An 18,486-nucleotide genomic window follows, 5' to 3' on the forward strand; every position below is an offset into this window, starting at 1 on the left:
GGTGGGGGGACAAGTGTGCTGCCTGTCACCTTCACAGCCAGCTGCAGAGGTTATGCTTCTGTATTAGTACTCCTCAATGGGGCGGAGTGAGGGGGCACAGTTTTGCCCCCCAGTGGACAGAGGACATTTGACAGTATGTAGAGGCATTTTTGGTTGTCACATCTGGGGGAAGGGATGCTACTGGCATCTAGTGGTAGAGGCCAGGGATGCTGTTAAACATCCTACAGTGTGCAGGACAGCTCTCCACAGCAAAGGTTTCTCCAGCCCCAGAAGTCAGTAGTGCTTAGGGTGAGAAACGCTGCCGTGTCATCCACTGAATTCCTCAGTCAACCTGCTAAGGTGCTGTTGTTAGGCTATGCCTAGGAATTTGATAGTGCGCTATCAGAAAAGAAAAATATTCTGCTATTGATGTTTTTTTAATACCTGAAAAATATAGGGGTGCGTTTTAATCCATTTATACTTGTGCTATTTCTGGAGTCATTAGAGTAAGTTAATTCGCCCTCCTTTGCCTCGTTAGAAATATTACGACACAGTTGTCCCCTGGTGTTTTTACTGCAAGCCGCTTCACTTACTTAAGGAAGAACTACGTCATGGGAAGAAGGTTTACAGCAACAGGCAGTTCTGTGATGTCGTTCACAGGTCTAACACGATGTCTTTGTAGCCCAAGGGTCCATCTAACATCTAATCCCGACATCATTTTCAGCAAACGAAACCAAATGAATCCATTTCCTTTTGCTCCGACCTCAGTAGAATCTAGACTACGTAGGAGGAAAAACAGTAAACATTATACTAATTACTTGAGAATATTATATCCCTTGTGTGTTCATCTTGGCACCAATTTAAAGAGCCACTGCCATCCAGTTTCACCTACCACTGTTCATTGTCTTGGCTTTCTTTTTAAAGCTAGATTAAGTGCTGTGTGAATAAACGTTTATTAGCAATGCACAGTGTTACCTAAGGCCCTACACAGAAACAGCCGTATGAATCTGGCTTGAGCTCAGCCACAGTGGTTGGTACACACCTGCTTGTCTATACTTTTCTTGACTTGAATATTTCTTGGCCAAATGGGATTTCAGGTCACAAAGAAGCGTATTCATCTGCATGGCTGGATTTACAAGGATTTTTGCACGACAGACACATGGGTTGCATAAGTTCCATGTTAGTCATTTAGCCCCGAATGTGGCATTAGTTTTCTGAGGCAAAAATAAACAGCATTGTCTAAGCAACAAGCTGCTGTTGCATTTGTTAGCAACAAGCTTTGTGATCAGACAATGGCGTTGTATCGCCCTTGAACAAACAGAAGGCGTTCTCGTGAGCAGGCGACATTCAAGCAGAGCACCAGAATATTCTCAACCCTGCAGCTGGGTTTTAGAGGAAAGTTTATTCTTTTTTCCTTCCTTCTCTTTGTAATTTGCTTCTAGTTTTTATACTTTTAGAAAAGCTTTATAAGCTTTCTTAGGAGAAGAAGAATTTGGTTGTTGATAAATGTGTGTCAATTTCTTCCAATATACATCTCTTTATTAGCCTGTCTTAACCCCAAATAAACATTGTGTTCTAGGTTTATTTTTAAAAAGCAACTTTTTTGTTCCCAAATTTTAGAGTAATTTAAATGCTCTGCACAAAATTTAGACTTTAAGGATATATGTTTAAAAATGAAAAATTTCTGAAAAATTAGCTATTCCAAGCATGGATTTCTTTAGGTACATACACAAAGCCTACTAGGTTACAACAGACTAATTTGGGGACAGACTAAATTTACCTGTATCTTCCCACTGTGGAGGCTCTGAAACACTAAATTTGACTCTTGAGGTGAATCCTGAGTTATTGAGTTTTTTGCTCAGGGCCTCTGTGTCAGCCATGCATAGGACAAGCCGAGAAACCACTATGGAAGTCAAAAGAAAATAGCTCCTCAGCAGACATATGGAAAAACGGCTTATAATGTCTGACAGACCCTCTTCAACAGGGCCATCTATTGACTTGAAGTCTGCCTGTGACCCTCTGTGATAAATGCTGGGAAAAGCTGCTTCTGAAAGACAAAATGTTTTATGGTTCTTTTCTAAGTTTTTTCAGTTAATGTGGTCAGCCTGCTGAGGAACTGTTTTAAGCATTTGTACAAATTGACTAAGTGGAACATGAGAGAGGTAAGGATCATCCTGGGGAATTGGAGGTCTCCTGGGAGATGTGTAAAACATTGCTTCGACTTCACTTTGAGGGGCACCAAGAAGCAAAGAAAGCACAGATGCTTTTCTTTTATCAGTGTAGCACCAAGCTAAGCCAAGTACACCATGACTCACCTCCAGAAGGTGCAATCTGACCAGGAATATTTATATTTATCTAGTGGTCTCCTAGGCCCTGAACATTGCCTAACAATCTCACAGTGTTTCTGAAGTGAGCTTGCTCTTCTGCATTCCACAGTGAATTTCCCCCTTCCGCAGGCCTCTGACCACTCACTCTTTTTACCCACCTCACTCTAAGCAAGTAACTTCACTCACTTGGTCAAGAAAACGGAATCCATGTGAGGGCTGCTTCAGCCTGCGGCCACCTGTGTCTCCAAACTTGTTTCTGTCTACACCTATCCATGTTACTACAGTGGAGGAAATAGCCTTTTCCCAAAGCCAGTCTCTTCGCCTGTCTTATGGATTACATTTCCCATCTAACACTCTCTTTCTCTCTTAACTGGTTCTTTCTCATCAGCATTAAAACCAGCTCATTTCTTTCCCATAAAAAAAAAAAAAAAAAAAAAAGCCTTCCATCATCCCCAATCCCTGCTCCAGGTTGTGTATGCAAAGCAGTCCATTCTCTATAAGGTCAATCCTATCTCCCTCATTCACAGCTAAAGTTTTAGAAAGGACACAATACCCGATAGGTGGTAAGCACTCAGAAAACGTTACCTGTGTTGTTAGTGACCTCTGCATGACATTTGACATAGTTCATTCACCCGTTCAGCAGCTATTTAATGAGTCCTACTGGGTTGCCAGACACTATTGTAGGTGCTGGGGATACTGAAGTCTATAAACAAACAAAATGCTGACCTTCATAGGACAAATAGGTCAAGTATACAGTATGGTAATATGCTGTATAGCAAAGTAAAGCAGAGAGGGAGAAAAGTAGTATTGTAAGGTGAGGGTTACAGTTGAAAATAGTGTGTGTGGCCAGAGAAGGCTTCCCTGAGACCCAAACCAGGGACCTGAAGGAGGCGAGGAATTGAGCCACACAGATGATATGGGTGATGCACGGGCCAGGCTGAGAGAACGCATCAGACTTTTATACCCTGAGCAGGGAGCTGCCCAGTGTGTTCAAGAAGCTAGTCACCAAACACCACATAGTGTATGATTCTGCTTATATGAAATGTCCAGAACAGGCAAACCCACAGAGGCAGCCCTGGAAAAACACCTAGGGCTGAGTGGATTGTGGGATGACTGCTAATGGTACATGGTTTCTTTTGGAGACATTGAAAATGTTCTAAAAGTAATTGTGGTGATGGTTGCACAACTCCGTAAATATACTAAAAACAATTCAATTGTATACTTTAAATAGGTGAACTGTATGGTTTGTGAATTATATCTCAGTAAAGCTGTAATTTAAAAAAGAAAAAAACCAGTAAGGAGACCAGCGTGGATTGTATGGACAGTAGGGGCTGAGGTCAGAGAGCTGACTCTGAGGCCAGAGTGTGCAGGGCCTTACAGCCCCTTAGAAGAGGCTTTGCTGTGGGTGGAGTGGGGTATGTGGGAGGTTCTTGAGCAGAGGAATGGCATGATCTGATTTATGTTTTGATAGTATTGCCTTGGCTGCTGTGTTGAGATAAAGCCTGAAGGGGAGGCCAAGGATAAAAGCATGATGACCAGTTAGGAGGCGGTTGCAGGAAAACAGAAAAAAGAGATTATTTCTCCTTTTTTGTTGAAATTCTCTTTCTTTGACTTCTCAGTAAACCACACACTCATTCATCCTCTGTCTCTCCTTCAGTCTCTCGGGTTGGCTTCTCTTCTTATCCTCTTACCATTAAATATGGGATTTATTTAAGTTATGTCCTGGGATCTTTCTTTTTCTTCCTGGGTTATTTCACCTACCCCTATGACTTCAGTTACCATCTTAGAGCCAAACACTTTTAACTTCACACCTTATGTCTCTGCTTAGAAAGTTCAAATGGCCTCAAACTCAGCTTGCCTATTCTGGTTATTGTTTGCTGCACAACAGACCACCCTAAATCATCACGTCTTAAACAACAGTCATTTCTTTTGCTCAGGAATCTGCAGTTTGGGCAGGGTTTATCGAGAATGGCTTTTCTCTGCTTGTCTGGGGCTGGACGGTTCACTTTTCAGATGGCGTATATACATGGTACCAAGTTGGTGCTGGATGTGGGCTGAGATCTCAGCCAGGGCTGTCATCTGGGGGGCCTCTCCATGCCCATCTCTCCACTGACTGATTGCGTAGGCTTCCTCACAGCGTGGAGGCCTCATACCTGCGGGATAACTTAAGAGGCAGCTCAGGGCTCCGAGTCAGTGGTCTTTTACCAACTAGCCTTGGAAGTCGTAGCGTCACTTCCTGCATAATCACAGACCCGTCCAGCTTCAAGGAAAGTGAACACATACCCTACTTTTTTCAGAGGAAGATTGTCAAAGTGACACTGTAAAAAGAGCATGTGAGATGGGAGCTATTATTATGGCCATCTTTAGCAAATATCATCTGCTGCATTGTTCAAAATTGAACTTCTGATCTTTCATAAACCTGCTTTTCCTTGAATGTTCCGATTCAGTAATTGGCTCCGCCTTCTCCACGGCTGCTCATGGCAGAAGTTCGAGAGCTGCCTTTGATACCTCTTTTCTTTTTACATTCTTTAGCAGCCTATCCTCTGTCCTGTCTAGTCAGTCACTGAGTCCTGTTAGTTGTCTTTCTAAATCATCCTTAAATCCTGTCAGTTCTCACTTCTGCCATTGCCATGAGCACAGTGTGGGCCACAGTAGCCCTCCTCAGTTACTGCAGTGACCTCCCAACTGGTTTCTCTACTTGCAGTCTTTCACCTTCCACCTCTCTTTTGCCCTCCTTCCTGTGTAATCTTTAAATATACACATCCATTTATGGCATACTTCTGCTTACGAACCCATTAAAAGCTTCTCAGTGCTCTTGAGCTAGAGACCAAAGTTCTTTCTGTGGACCGAAAGGCTTTGCATCTTCGAGCCCCGGCCTACTTCAGATTCATTTCGGATCACTCCAGCAACTTCTACATCTGCTGTCCGGCTTTGTTTCAATTTCTACAAAGCTCTGTTCTCTTTCCTGCTTCAGGGTTTTCACTTTCACATTTGCCGTTCTCTCTTTCTGCCACACTCCACTCTATTCATTTTATTTGAATGGAATTTCCTCAGGAAAACCTGGGTTAGAATCAACTGTTTAGCAGTTTAGTGGTACCTACACATTTTCTTTATAGCCCATATTATATTTGTAATTGCTCATACTGTCTTTGGATTTCTCCCTTGCTACATTTTAAGTTCCAGAGATCGAACAATTGGTCTTGAATCCCTAATGCCTAGCCAGTGCCTGATACATAGTGAGTATATGCTTACAAATGATTATGCATACATACACATACATACAAAGATATAGATATATAGATATATACACACACATATACATGCACATCAATTTATGAGTATATGTGTATAAAGGTTTTATTTAAGTGTTTTACACTTAGATAAGATTTGTCAGTGGTATATTTAGAAATTATGTTTAGAAATTAATGGTATTTCTATTTGTATTTAGCATGAATTCTGTTCTGTTCTATTCTATTCTATTCTATTCTATTCTATTCTATTCTATTCTATTCTATTCTATTCTATTCTATTCTATATCGTTTAGTACCCACCATTGTTCAAATGTACAACATCAGATACTAATCTGGTTCAGGATTGTTGTGTTCTGTCTTTCGTACCTTGTCCTCTGACTAGGTACTATCCATTCATCCCATTCAAGGTAAAGAAACTGCTGCAATGAAAGCTGATCTCCTGAGGGCCAGGAATATGAAAAGGTACATTAACCAACTGACTGTGGCAAAGAAGCAGTGTGAGAAGAGAATCAGAACCCTGGGAGGCCCTGCCTATGACCAGCAAGAGGACGGGGCCTTGGAAGAGGGGGAAGGGCCGCAAAACCAAAAGGTAGAACTTTGCAGTTTCTTGTTTTGCCCATTTCATGTTTGTTACGAACACTGATGAAATCACATATACAGTCTTTTAACTTTTTGGTTTTTGAGACATATGGTCCAGAACATAGACTCACGCGTTTGCTTTGATGAGTGAAAGAGCTGTAGTGCTTGATGTCCTTGACTTCTGTGAAAGGTAATAGGTGTGATAGATTGGCATGGGGTATATGTATGTGTGTGTGTACATGCCTGTGTATATTTTCCCAGCCCCTCCCCCTTTGCCTTCCCACAATCCTAGAGGAGCATATTTATATTTGCAAGGGCCAGTCGTATTACTCCGTACCACTTGGATAGAAATACATCTATGAAGTAAAGGTATCTTATAAATTATTTTACTTAGCTCTTACCACATTGTTATTAAATACGTACTCAGTATCCCCATTTTATAGGTGAAGAAACAGTTGGTTTAAGTTAATTGCCATGTAGATAGGAAGAGGAAGAACTAGGTAAAAAACCCAAATCTAATTGATTCACAAATCTGAGTTCTTTCTCACTAAACCATAATATGTTGGTGACTGTTTTTGTACAACAAAAGTTTGAACTGTGTGATATGGACTCCTTAAATCATAGAGCTTAGGAAAGTGCTCTAGCCCTACCTGATGCCTGCCCTTATTTTCAAGGACCAAGTTTGTCTTCTAAGACTGAGAGCATGCTAGGATTGAAGGAAACAGCCAAAGTACTCTCTGAGGAGCTTGACTGTACCACACGGGATCAGGACCTCAAGGCAAACTCCAGCCTCTTTTGTAAGATGGCACTTAGCCACAAAGAAACATCAGCATAATTTAATTCTGGCTATACTCCTACTCACGTATTCTCGTTTTTAGTCTCTTGATCTTTTTGGTTTTTAACTTTTCCTGTTCAGCTCTTAGTTTGCATTCAAATGTTTATCTGTGACTTTCCCCTTCCTCCCTGTTCCACTGATGAACTTTTACTTTGTTCAAGGCCCAGTCTCCATTACAGCCTTTTCAGAAAAGTTTATGCTCCATCTTTGACCAACTCTTCTGCAGCATTTTACACAAGTGGCACAAATGCAGCCCTGAGTAGCACTTGTTTTATAGAGGGGTCCACTAACCACTGGAGTTCTGTTTATTTTGCTATTAGCAAGTAAACCTTTAAGTGATTTTGGCTTTGTGGTCCAAAGTAAAAACTTCACCCTTTGGTTAACATTGGAGAGAAAGTGGATTTGGCAAATTGAATGTTGTTCTCTTCCTCCTTCTCCTCAGCCTCTGGTCTCTTAAATAAATTTCTAGCCACATTTATCATAGATGAAGTCTTTTACTTGTGTTCTATTCACTTATTCACTCGCTCATTCATTCACTCAACAGACATTTATTGAGGGTCTACAGTCTCTCAGTTATAGTGCAAGGTACTAGGATACAAAATGAATGAGATGGAGTCCTTGCTCTCAAAGGATCCCATGTAATTATAAAATAAAAAGGTCAATGATCTCATAGAGATAAGAGAGACACATATAAGAGAAGCACCTGATGGCTTGCTACCTAGTCAAAAGATGATGTGGTTTTAGATGTTGTGGTAGAGGAAAACCCCAAGAATGATAAAGGAAGCTTATTTTAGGAGATTTGAATATGATTTCAGCATAGGTTATCTGGAAGTACCTACTGGAAGTAGACAATCTGATTCTAGCTCCATTTCAATTCCAGATATTTAAGAAAGGAGAAACCCATTTCTGTTGCAACAGCTTATCCTCAGAGTAAAACCATTTGCTCTGGTCTTCAGGCCAGAAGCCTCAGATAATACTATAGAATTCTAATGTTTATGGTTGTTTACTCTTCTAAAGGTAAGACTTTGGTTAGTTTGGGGCCCATGTGATAACTTCATAAATAGGTAGAGCAGTTTTGCTATAACCTAATCTAATTATAACCTAATCATATCCGATCTAGAGGAATCACCACTAACTTCATTTTAGAATGTAGCCTTCAAAATTAGATGAATCCTCCAGTTAAAAGAAAGAGATTATCTGAGTGAATAAATAAAAAGCAAGATATAATTATATGTTGTCTACAAGAAATGAAATACAAAGGCACAAATAGGTTGAAAGTAAAAGCAGCGGGGAAGTGCATGCCATGTAAACACTAAGCATGGGCAATCTAAAGTAGCTAATATTAACTTCAGAACCAGAAGAAAAAAGAAAGGTCTAAAATCAGTGATATTCCAACTTAAGAAGCTATAAACTAAAACTAAAATAACTAGAAAGAAGGAAATAATATAACAGTAGAAATCAGTGAAATAGAGAACAACAAGAACAAAAAAACAATGAAACCAAAAGGTAGTTCTTTGAAAATATCAATAATATTTATATTCTCTAATAGTTAGACTGACTAAGAAAAAAAGAGAGAGGACACAAATTACTAATATTAGGAATGAGAGAGGACATCACTATAGGTCATAAATGCATTAAAAGGATAACAAAAGAATATTATGAACAACTTTAAGCCAATAAATTTTACAACTTAAATGAAATAGATGAATTCTTTTGAAAACACAAATTACCAAAACTGACTCAAAAAGAAATAGAAAATATGATTAGCTCTAGATGTATTAAAGAAAATAAATTTATAATTTAAAACCTTCTCCCAAAGAAAACTTTAGGCTCAGATCATTTCACTAGTGAATTCTATTAAACATTTAAGATAATATCAATCTGAACTACACTCTTTTAATAAATGGAGGTAAAGGGTACTCTTCAACTCTTCATAGGATACCAGAGTAACTGATACCAAAACAGAAAAACATCACAAGAAAAGAAAACTACTGACCGATATCATCATGACACTAAACAGAAAACTCCTTAACAAAATATTAGCAAATCAAATCCAGCAATCCATAAATAGAAAAATTACTCCAATGTGTAATTTGGAGTAATTCTTCTGACGGTGGGTCCTTAGAATAAATGTTGTGTACACTGTTTATCTGCAATTCCATTGTCAAGGCTTGATGGAATAGTTATTTTTTTAAACAGTTTTGTTAAGGTATGACATAAAATGCACTACATATATTTAGAGTGTATACAAATAAGTTTCGACATATGTATATACTCATGAAACCATCATCACAATCAAGGTAGAAAACATATTTATCACCCATAAAAAGTTTCCTTATGCCCTTTGTAATCTCTCGACCCCACTTGAGACCTACTGATCTAATACTTTCCATGTTTACTCATCTAGAAAGTGATCTCTTAACTACCCTGATTTTTGGCTCCTGTCATTGTCTTGTCTTTCAGAGCCAAAATCCTGGTTTGTGCTTTTCCCAGTTAGTTTTATTATTTGTTGTGATTCACAACAGCTGTTATAAGTCTCACAGCAACCTGTAAAGTAGGTGGTACTATCCCCATTCTACAGATGAAAAAACCGATGGCTCAGAGTGATGGAGTAACATAGAGCTCACTGGACTAGGAAGTAGTAGAGCCAGGATTCAAACCTCGGTGTGCCTCTTTCCAAATATAGGTGCTACATGGTGAAATGCTCATGCCAGCTTCAAGAAAATAAAAAACAAATGGAGTAAAGTACTTGGTTAATCCGCCAGCCAAGATATGAGATATATTAGATGTTTAATTATCCTTGAGATATATTTGGTACCATTTATTTGTATATATATATACAGTTTGGAGACTGAACAGAAGGTATTCATAAGACACAATAAAAGAATAACAATGGCTAATATATTTTAGATCTTTTGAACTTAATTTTGCAAATATGTGAACGTATATCTAACTTGGAATTCATTTGATCTGAGTGAATACTGGGAAGACTTCCTTAGAATTTGTTGACTGTTCTTCCTGCTCAACTCCTCCCTATGTTAAGAATCAGAAGCCCTCTAGCCACAGTTGGTATGAGCGCCTTCAACTTCTTGGGAGCATGTACAATTAAGATTTGTACTTCAAAATGCTTCACTAGTATGGTTTACATAAAGTAAAGAAACATACTACAATCTCCCAAAGTTAGTAAACTAACTAAATACTAATGGTCTGAAATATTTATGGAAACTAATCATTAATGGTCCATAGCAAGGAATGGCCACCTCTAATTAGTTACTAGAAGTTGTTAGAAAAAATGTCTGCTTCTTTCTGCCCACAGAACAGGTTGAGGGGTCACCGTCGGTGGCAGAAGAGTTAAATGTGCGTTGACCATATGCACTTGGTTTTATAAAGATCTTACTGGTAACATTTCTGAAAATTTTTTAGCTGCCAGAGTATTAAGAACCTTAAAATATAAGTTTTCTTTTCATTGCATTTGAGTTATACTTAGTTATCATTTTTTATCTAATTAAGATCCAAGGATATGGGACTTAAATTCCTTCTAAATTAATTTGAGGCATTTCTCCTAATTAATTGAGTTATGAATTATTATCAAGGTCATCTGCTTTCTCATATTATGACAGTCTGTTTTCAACATTGTTCCCATTGTGCCTTCAGATAGTAGTTTTTCTTTTTCTGTAAGCATACAGAATAATAAAGGAGTAATTCTAGTATATTCATACAATGGAATATCATGGATCAATTAAAATTTTAGTTAAAAAAAGATTTTTTAGTGAATGTGGTACTCTAAACAGAAGGTCAAGACATAAAATCATTTTTAGATTTCCTTAGCTATATAAAAATAGGATAGAAAGCAAAAATGCCACATTATTGGACTGTAGCTTTGTGGTCTTTGATACATTTTGCTTTAATTTTTCTATTATTGACATCTGTTGCTTTTAGTAGTACATCCTATAGGGCAGAATTTTTGTCTGTTCCATTTCCTAGAAATGTGCCTGATTCAGAGTCGATGCCAAATGAATGAATGAATGGTTAATAGAAATTAGTATTTATTGAATATGTGCATTTTGAATATTCAGTAAATTTTTCCACTTAAAATTTAGGAGTGTGAGAGAAATACTATATTACATTGACTATGAACTTGAAAAATGAGATATTCCGCCCCCCCTCCCCCCGCCCCTTGAATGTAGAAATCAATCCATTGGTAGTTAAAGCAAAGTGGTATTTAAAATTTGATTTTTAAAACATTTTCTTAAATTCTTTTATAGATTCTTCAATTTGAAGATATCTTGGCCAATACTTTCTACCGAGAGCACTTTCGAATGTACATGGAAAGAATGGACAAGAGAGCTCTGATTAGTTTTTGGGAGTCTGTGGAATATTTAAAGAATGCTAACAAGGTATTATATTTAGGCTCAAAAGAGTAATAACTACGACTGAAAAAAACTTGATTGTTAGGTAGTGTGTTTGTGTTTCTCAATGAGCTATAAGATAAGAATACATTAAAAGAATATTTTAAACCACATATAATATTGGCATTAAGTTCTAGTCCATAATAATAAATAAAATTAGATTTTATTTTTGCAAAAGATGCTTCTCAATTGTGTAGTCAAAGGAAAAAAAGATTTATAAATGTACCAAAATATCGAATTTAGTTTCAGGTAGTTCCTTCTTAACACATTATAAAAAGGCATTATTTTTTTTTTACAATACTATTCACATTTTATTTAAAATATGATTGAGTTAAGAAACACAGAAAAAAATTTTGGGGTGCAGATGCCTCTTACAATGAAAAGCCCTACAATAAACATTATGTTTTGCACTTGGCAAGTTCTCAGTATATATTTAAGAATTAAATTAAAGAATGTGAAATATATATGTATATGTATATGTCTATAAATATACATAACAATATGTATAGCATATATAATATATTTATTTTGCAAGGCTTATTAAAATAAGCACAAAGAGCACTGCGTACATTGAATTACCCATTTGCACTTTATATGAGTGTTGCTAGAACTGAGTACCAACTTTCATTGACCGTTCAACAGAAAGTGTTCACTTTACGGAACCAGTTACTTTTTCATGGTTTGACACTTAGTCCTTGGCCCTGAATGTGTGCACGAAAGCCAAAGCCCCACACTGATGTACCAGTGTACATTCTTAGTGTCTTTCTTCCAGCTTTAAAAATGCAGAGAATTCAAGAGAAAATAATTCTCAGAGGTGATTTTTCTTACCTTTCTCTTTATTTTCCTGTCTTTTCAGAATGAAATCCCCCAATTAGTGGGTGAAATTTACCAGAATTTTTTTGTGGAGAGCAAAGAAATATCTGTGGAAAAATCACTTTACAAAGAAATCCAGCAATGTCTTGTAGGAAATAAAGGTATTGAAGTGTTCTATAAAATCCAGGGAGATGTTTATGAGATCCTGAAGGACAGATATTACCCTTCATTTATTGTCAGTGACCTGTATGAGAAATTGATGATAAAAGAAGAAGAAAAACATGTCTCACAGTTAATTTCTCACAAGGATGAAGCGGTGAGTCCCATTTAACTTTCTGCTCCCTTTTCAGTGGATAAGCTTTGAATATAATTAGGCGGGCGCATGTTGTATAAGCCAAATTTGGTGTGCACTTTCATCTTTTATTATACAGTACTTTAAGTAGAATTACCTTGTTGCTTCTGGCCGTATGCACTTCTTTTTTGTCCTGACCAACTGCTTACCACCACCCAGTATTTATTCAGTCAGGGACCTCTCTTGCCCTGTCTGCCTGAGACACACCCTGAGTTTGACTCCTGAAAATGAGGGTAGAAAATCTGTGGGGCGGGACATTTGTGGCTCAGGCCAGGAAAGAAATCAGTAGAACTCTAGTCCAGCCTAAGAATAGACAAAAGATGGGGGGAAAAGGAGGAGAGGAAGAGAATGTGGGAGGAATTACGGGAAATATTTTGGAGTTTAAGAAAATCAGACAAAATTAAGTTGTTCTAAAAGAAACTATGCTCAGCCAATACCGTATGTCTAATTTTCTCACAGTGTATGAGGTCATTTTAAGAAGTCCCAGTTGCCATCTCTCATATACTATTAATGACTTACATGAGTTTTAAGATTTGTGAAGGTCTATTGTTTTAGAGTCATCTTATTTAAAAAGATCATAATTTGAATTCTTTCTGCCCAATTCACTGTGTCTTAAGTCCCGGGGATCAAGTGTTTGCTCTTCATGGTATTAGAAGCTGGCGTCTCTGAACTATTGTTGAATTCATTTACTCATACTTTTTTTTTTTTAAGTTTGTTACTTGGTTCTTTATATTTTCAGTGTACAGGCCAGTTTGTTTTAACTGTGTTATCTCTCTAACCAAAAATTAAAATGGTTAATATGCAAATGCTATTAAAAAAGAGGTTATTCAAATTAATAAAAACATCAATACCCAACAGATAAATTGAGTAAGGACTTGACATGATAGATACTAGTAAACAAACATGACGACATGTTCAGTTTCACCTAGGATTCAGAGAAGGGTAATATGTATTACTGCCCTTTTGAAAAGTCCTACTCTTTGTTGCATAATCCCAGTTATAGAAATTTATCCTAAGAAAATAGCTAAAATATAGAAAAAAGTTTATGCACAATGGAGTTCATTTTAGTATATCTGGGATAGCAGAGAAACAAAACCCGTATCAGGAGAAGCAATAGGAATATGCCTCAGTAAATTATCAATTCATAAAGTACTCAGCAGCCATAAAATTATAATTTTGAAGACTATAATACCCTCAGAATACGCAGTAGTATATGTCATATGAAAAGGACAGAACACCCACATGAGTGTATACAGTATGTAGGTGTAGAATTATGTCATAATGTATGTACTTATGGACAAGACTTAAAAAGATCATACAAAAAGGAAACCAGCTTGGTTTTCTGTGATTATAGTATTTTATTTTCTGTGATTACAATATAATTATAAAATGATATATAATATTTTTTGAAAAAAATAATTTATTGTTTGTTACAATTAATAAAAGAAGAAAAAACTCGAAGAAAGTTAAGGAGCAAACGAACCAGAAGATAGTTCTCAGTAGTTCTTTTGAGTGTCCTGCTGCCTTTGCTGCTCGTGAAGCTAATTAACATGTCCTTTGGTAATCTGTCCAGATTTTTCCAACTTATATAGTTCTTTGTGAATTTTAAGTCACTTTCAAATGCTAACCATTTTACTAGTAACATAATCTACTTAATGATTTATGAAATATGCCTTCAAGAGATGGACCAAACAAAGTGTATACTGAAAGTACTTTAACTAGTGGGAATTTGGAAATTTTATTTTAAAGAAACTTTTCATGAGTTTTTCCATAATATTCATAGGAAACCAAAAGGAAGCCCAGTCTCAGTCTTTCTCAAAGATCAGGCACAGAATGTTTGGGTTAAGTTGGTTAGATAGCTTAGGTGCCTTCCCTTGTTCCATGCAGATTCCCTTGGGTGAACCTTTTGGGAAATAATGGTATGGAATATTTTCTCCTTTCTTTAAGCTTTTAAATATTTCTTTTTTTTTTTTTTCTTCATTGCAATTTGGAATACCAATTACTTTGGTTCCAAATACTTCAATTTTTAATTTTACTAAGAGAAAGCAGTCTGCTTCTAGACAAAAATAGATTCTTTCTTTAGTGGGACCTAGTGTTTTGGACAGTGTATTTATAATTATGTAGCATCTATACAATGAATAATAATTACTGAATAGTCCACCTTTATAAGATAATGGTGGTTATGTGACTTTTCTCCCAGGACCCAGGTGGTGAAGCTGGTGAGGAATCTGTGGATGAAGGCACCAGTCAGATTAGTGAACAAGCCAGTTTTGCTGTAAACAAACTACGAGAACTAAATGAGAAACTTGAATATAAAAGGCAAGCTCTAAATTCTATTCAAAATGCACCAAAACCTGACAAGAAGGTAACTCTTTCTATTTTGAGGTTGTCTTTGAAAGTGTCAGTTTTTAAAATTTGATAAATTGTAGTTTTCGGTTTATGTTGAGAAGTGTCACAATATCTTTAAAAAGAATTTTACTGTAAGTTCTATTGTTATTTTTTTTAATTTTTTTATTTTTTTTGCTTCTAGTAAGAATTAGGAAAGTGCTTGTTTTCAATCATTCGTGATTTGGGGTTCTTACCCAGTTATCAACTGCGTGTAACTCTGTTTTCCTATCTGGCTTGCCTGCAGTACCTTTGGGGAGGGGCAAAGCTTTCCCTTGTACCAAGGTCATTTCTGGGAGTGAGTTAACAAGGACAATCTTAAAAAAAACTTTTGTTTTTCCTTACCAATGTTGCAAGTACAATTTAGAGAACCCCACAGAATTATGCAGGAAATAAACTATGTTGCTAAAAGCCAACAAAATCTGTAAGTTCAAAAAATGCAAACGGCATCTTGCTCTTTGGCATTTCTCCAGCCCAAGCAGTGCGCGGCCTTTCACTTTGTGTTCATGCCCCTTTGGAGTCCAGCAAGGAGGTTTCCGTAACGGAGGTATGGCCAACTCTCTTTGGTCTGCCAGATGGATCTTCTCTGGCAGTTTCTGAATGCATGTTCAGAAACATAAGCGATGAGTAAATGAATGATGCTGTACTGGTTACTGTGAAGAATCAGTGAAACATTGAGTCTACCACCTGCTCTTAGGGAGCAAGCATACTGATTACGGACCCAAAACATACTTCCACGAAAATGAAGCAGAGAGTCACAGCCTTTAATGAGGATAAAATGTGGGATGACAGCCTAGGCAGAGACACTTCCTGCAGGTTTTCTGAGCAGGGAAAGGGTTCCGAATGTAAACTGCATGTTCAAAAGAGTGTAGGGGCGAAGCTGCCACCCTTAAAGTACAGGGTTACATAACCCTATAGGTTTTCTCATAAAAGAGATCCAAGGAGGTAGCATTTTTTTAATAAAGTATTTATTTTGTCAAAATTGTCAAATAAACAACAAAATTTTACCATTTTAGCTATTTTAAGTATACATTTTAGTGTCAAGTACATTCACATTGTTAAACAACCATCATCACCATCTATCTTCAGAATTAGCTTTATTTTGCAAAACTGAAACTCTGTTCCCATTGAACGCTGACTTCCCATTTTCCCCTCACCATGTCCCAGCCACCATCATTCTACTTTCTGTCTCTTGAGAATTAAACTACTCTACATACCTCATATAAATGGAATCATATAGTATTTTTTATTTTGTGACTGGCTTAGTTCACCTAGTATAATGTCTTCCAGGTTCATCCATATTGTACTATGTGTCTGAATTTGTTTCTTCTTTAAGGCTGAATAATATTCCATTGCATGTGTATATAACATTTTGTTTATCCATTCATCTCTCTCTGTACACTTGGTTTGCACCTTTTGGCTATTGTGAATAATGTTGCCATGAATGTGGGTATACAAGTATCTCTTTGAGATTCTGCTTCCAATTCTTTTTTTCTTTTTCTTTTAAAAATATAGAATACTTCACAAATTTGCATATCATCTTTGTGCAGGGGCCATGCTAATCTCTGTATCATTCCAATTTTAGTATGTGTGCTGCCGCAGTGAGCACTACTTTCAATTCTTTTAGGTGTGTATGCAAAACTGGAATTGTGGGTCATATGTGAATTCTGCTTTTAACTTTTTGAGAAATCTCCATACTGTTTTCCACATCATTTTGCCTTATTAGCAGCAGTACATAGGGATTCCAGTTTCTGTGTATCCTGACCAACACTTGTCATTTTCTGGGTTTGTATTTATTTATTTGTTCATTCATTCATTCATTCATTCATTCATTTTATTTATTTTTGATAGTAGCCATCCTAATAGGTGTGAGGTGTGGTATCTCATTGTAGTTTTGATTTGCTTTTCCCTAATGACAAGTGACACTGAGTATCTTTTCATGTGCTTTTTAGCCATTTATGTATCTTCTTTGAGAAATACCTAATCAAGTCCTTTACCCATTTTTGAATCAATTGTTGGCTTTTTTGTTGTTGAGTTTTAGGAGCTCTCTGTTTATTCTGGATATTAATCCCCTATCAGTTATGTGATTCGCAAATATCTTCTTCCATTCTGTGGGTTGCCTTTTTATTCTTTGCCCAAAAGTTTAAAATTTGTATGAAGTCTAATTTTTGTTGTTGTTGTTGTTGTTGTTGTTGTTGTTGCCTGTGCCTTTGGTGTCATAGCCAAGGAATCATTGAGAGTTCATTGTTATGAAGATTTTCCCCATGTTTTTTTTTTAAGAATTTTATAATGTTAAGCTCTTATGTTTAGGTCTTTGTACCATTTTGAATTGTTATATATGGTGTTAGGTAAGGGTCTAACTTCATTGTCTTGCATGTGAGTATTCTGTTTTCTCACCATCATTTGACCATATAGGTGAAGGTTGATTTCTTGGCTTTCTGTTCTGTTCCATTGGTCTATGTGTCTGTCTTTATGCCAGTACCATACTGCTTTGATTAGTGTAGTTTTGTAGTTGGCATTGAAATCAGAAAGTGTGAATCCTCTAACTTCGTTCTTCCTTTTCAAGATTGTTTTGGCTGTTCATTCTCTCTTGTGAGTCCATATGAATTTTAAGATGGATTTTTCTGTTTATGCAAAAAACATTGTTGAGATTTAGATAGAGATATCAAAGCAATGTCAAATCTGTACATTGCTTTGGCTAGTGTTGACATCTTAGCAAATTTAGTCTTCTAATCTATGAACATGGACTGACTATCTTTTCATTTATATTTATGTCTTTTTAAATATCTTTCATCAGTGTTTTGTAGTTTTCATTGTAGAAGTCTTTCACCTCCTTGCTTAAGTTCACTCCTATGTATTTTATTATCTTTATGCTATTGTAAATGGAATTGTTTTCTTAATTTCCCTTTTGGATTGTCTATTGTTAGTGTATAGAAACACAACTAATTTTTATATGTTGATTTTATGTCTCACTACTTTGCTGAATTATATAGCATTTTAAATGGTTTCATAACTCCCAGGATTGTTTCCCTGTGGTAGATTGTTTCCAAGTTGAAGGAGGAAATCATTCTAATAGAGAAAGAACGCACGGAACTTCAACTGCACATGGCAAGAACAGACTGGTGGTGTGAGAACCTTGGAATGTGGAAAGCCTCCATCACCAGTGGAGAGGTAGGTATGATGGCTTTTCCTCCCAATTTATTTTAAAAGTTGGCTTCATCAGATAAGATTTTGTCCTGGAGAATTAAGGTAGGACATTAGGATAGAAAACTTACATTTATTCTTTTAGACTGCATTTGTCCTACCTTCCCTCCCCCATATTACACTCTGGTTCTCCCATGACTGGGAGCTACACACGGTTGCCTGGTAGAGATCTAATCTCACTCCACTTCAGACAGAAAGTTGTCCTTGTTCACCAGAATCCTAAGACACTTCAGATAGGAACAATTAATGTCCCTGAATTACCATTTTATTTTTCCATTGAGCATTGAAATAAAATGGAAATCATTACTTGAAATTTAGAGATGAAAAATTAAAAATTTAAGTGTTTCTGATT

At 36.7% G+C, this 18,486-nt stretch overlaps 1 protein-coding gene and 1 non-coding gene across 4 annotated transcripts in view; one reads left to right on the plus strand and one right to left on the minus strand.

The window, feature by feature from the left end:
• The window catches only part of SNX25 (sorting nexin 25), a 104,513-nt gene that overhangs the window by 65,298 nt on the left and 20,729 nt on the right, over positions 1 to 18,486 (plus strand). For all 3 annotated transcript variants that reach the window (XM_015592787.2, XM_025049878.1, XM_006916384.3), the window contains 5 exons: positions 5,965 to 6,146; positions 11,237 to 11,368; positions 12,237 to 12,509; positions 14,746 to 14,910; positions 17,970 to 18,101. In XM_015592787.2, the coding sequence (XP_015448273.1) occupies positions 5,965 to 6,146; positions 11,237 to 11,368; positions 12,237 to 12,509; positions 14,746 to 14,910; positions 17,970 to 18,101 (884 nt within the window). The remainder of the gene's footprint in view (positions 1 to 5,964; positions 6,147 to 11,236; positions 11,369 to 12,236; positions 12,510 to 14,745; positions 14,911 to 17,969; positions 18,102 to 18,486) is intronic.
• On the minus strand, positions 16,436 to 16,539 carry LOC112483474. The gene has a single exon (XR_003047638.1). It is a non-coding gene; the product is annotated as a U6 spliceosomal RNA (small nuclear RNA).

Source organism: Pteropus alecto, unplaced genomic scaffold (assembly GCF_000325575.1).
Source record: "Pteropus alecto unplaced genomic scaffold, ASM32557v1 scaffold24, whole genome shotgun sequence".
NCBI lineage: Eukaryota > Metazoa > Chordata > Mammalia > Chiroptera > Pteropodidae > Pteropus > Pteropus alecto.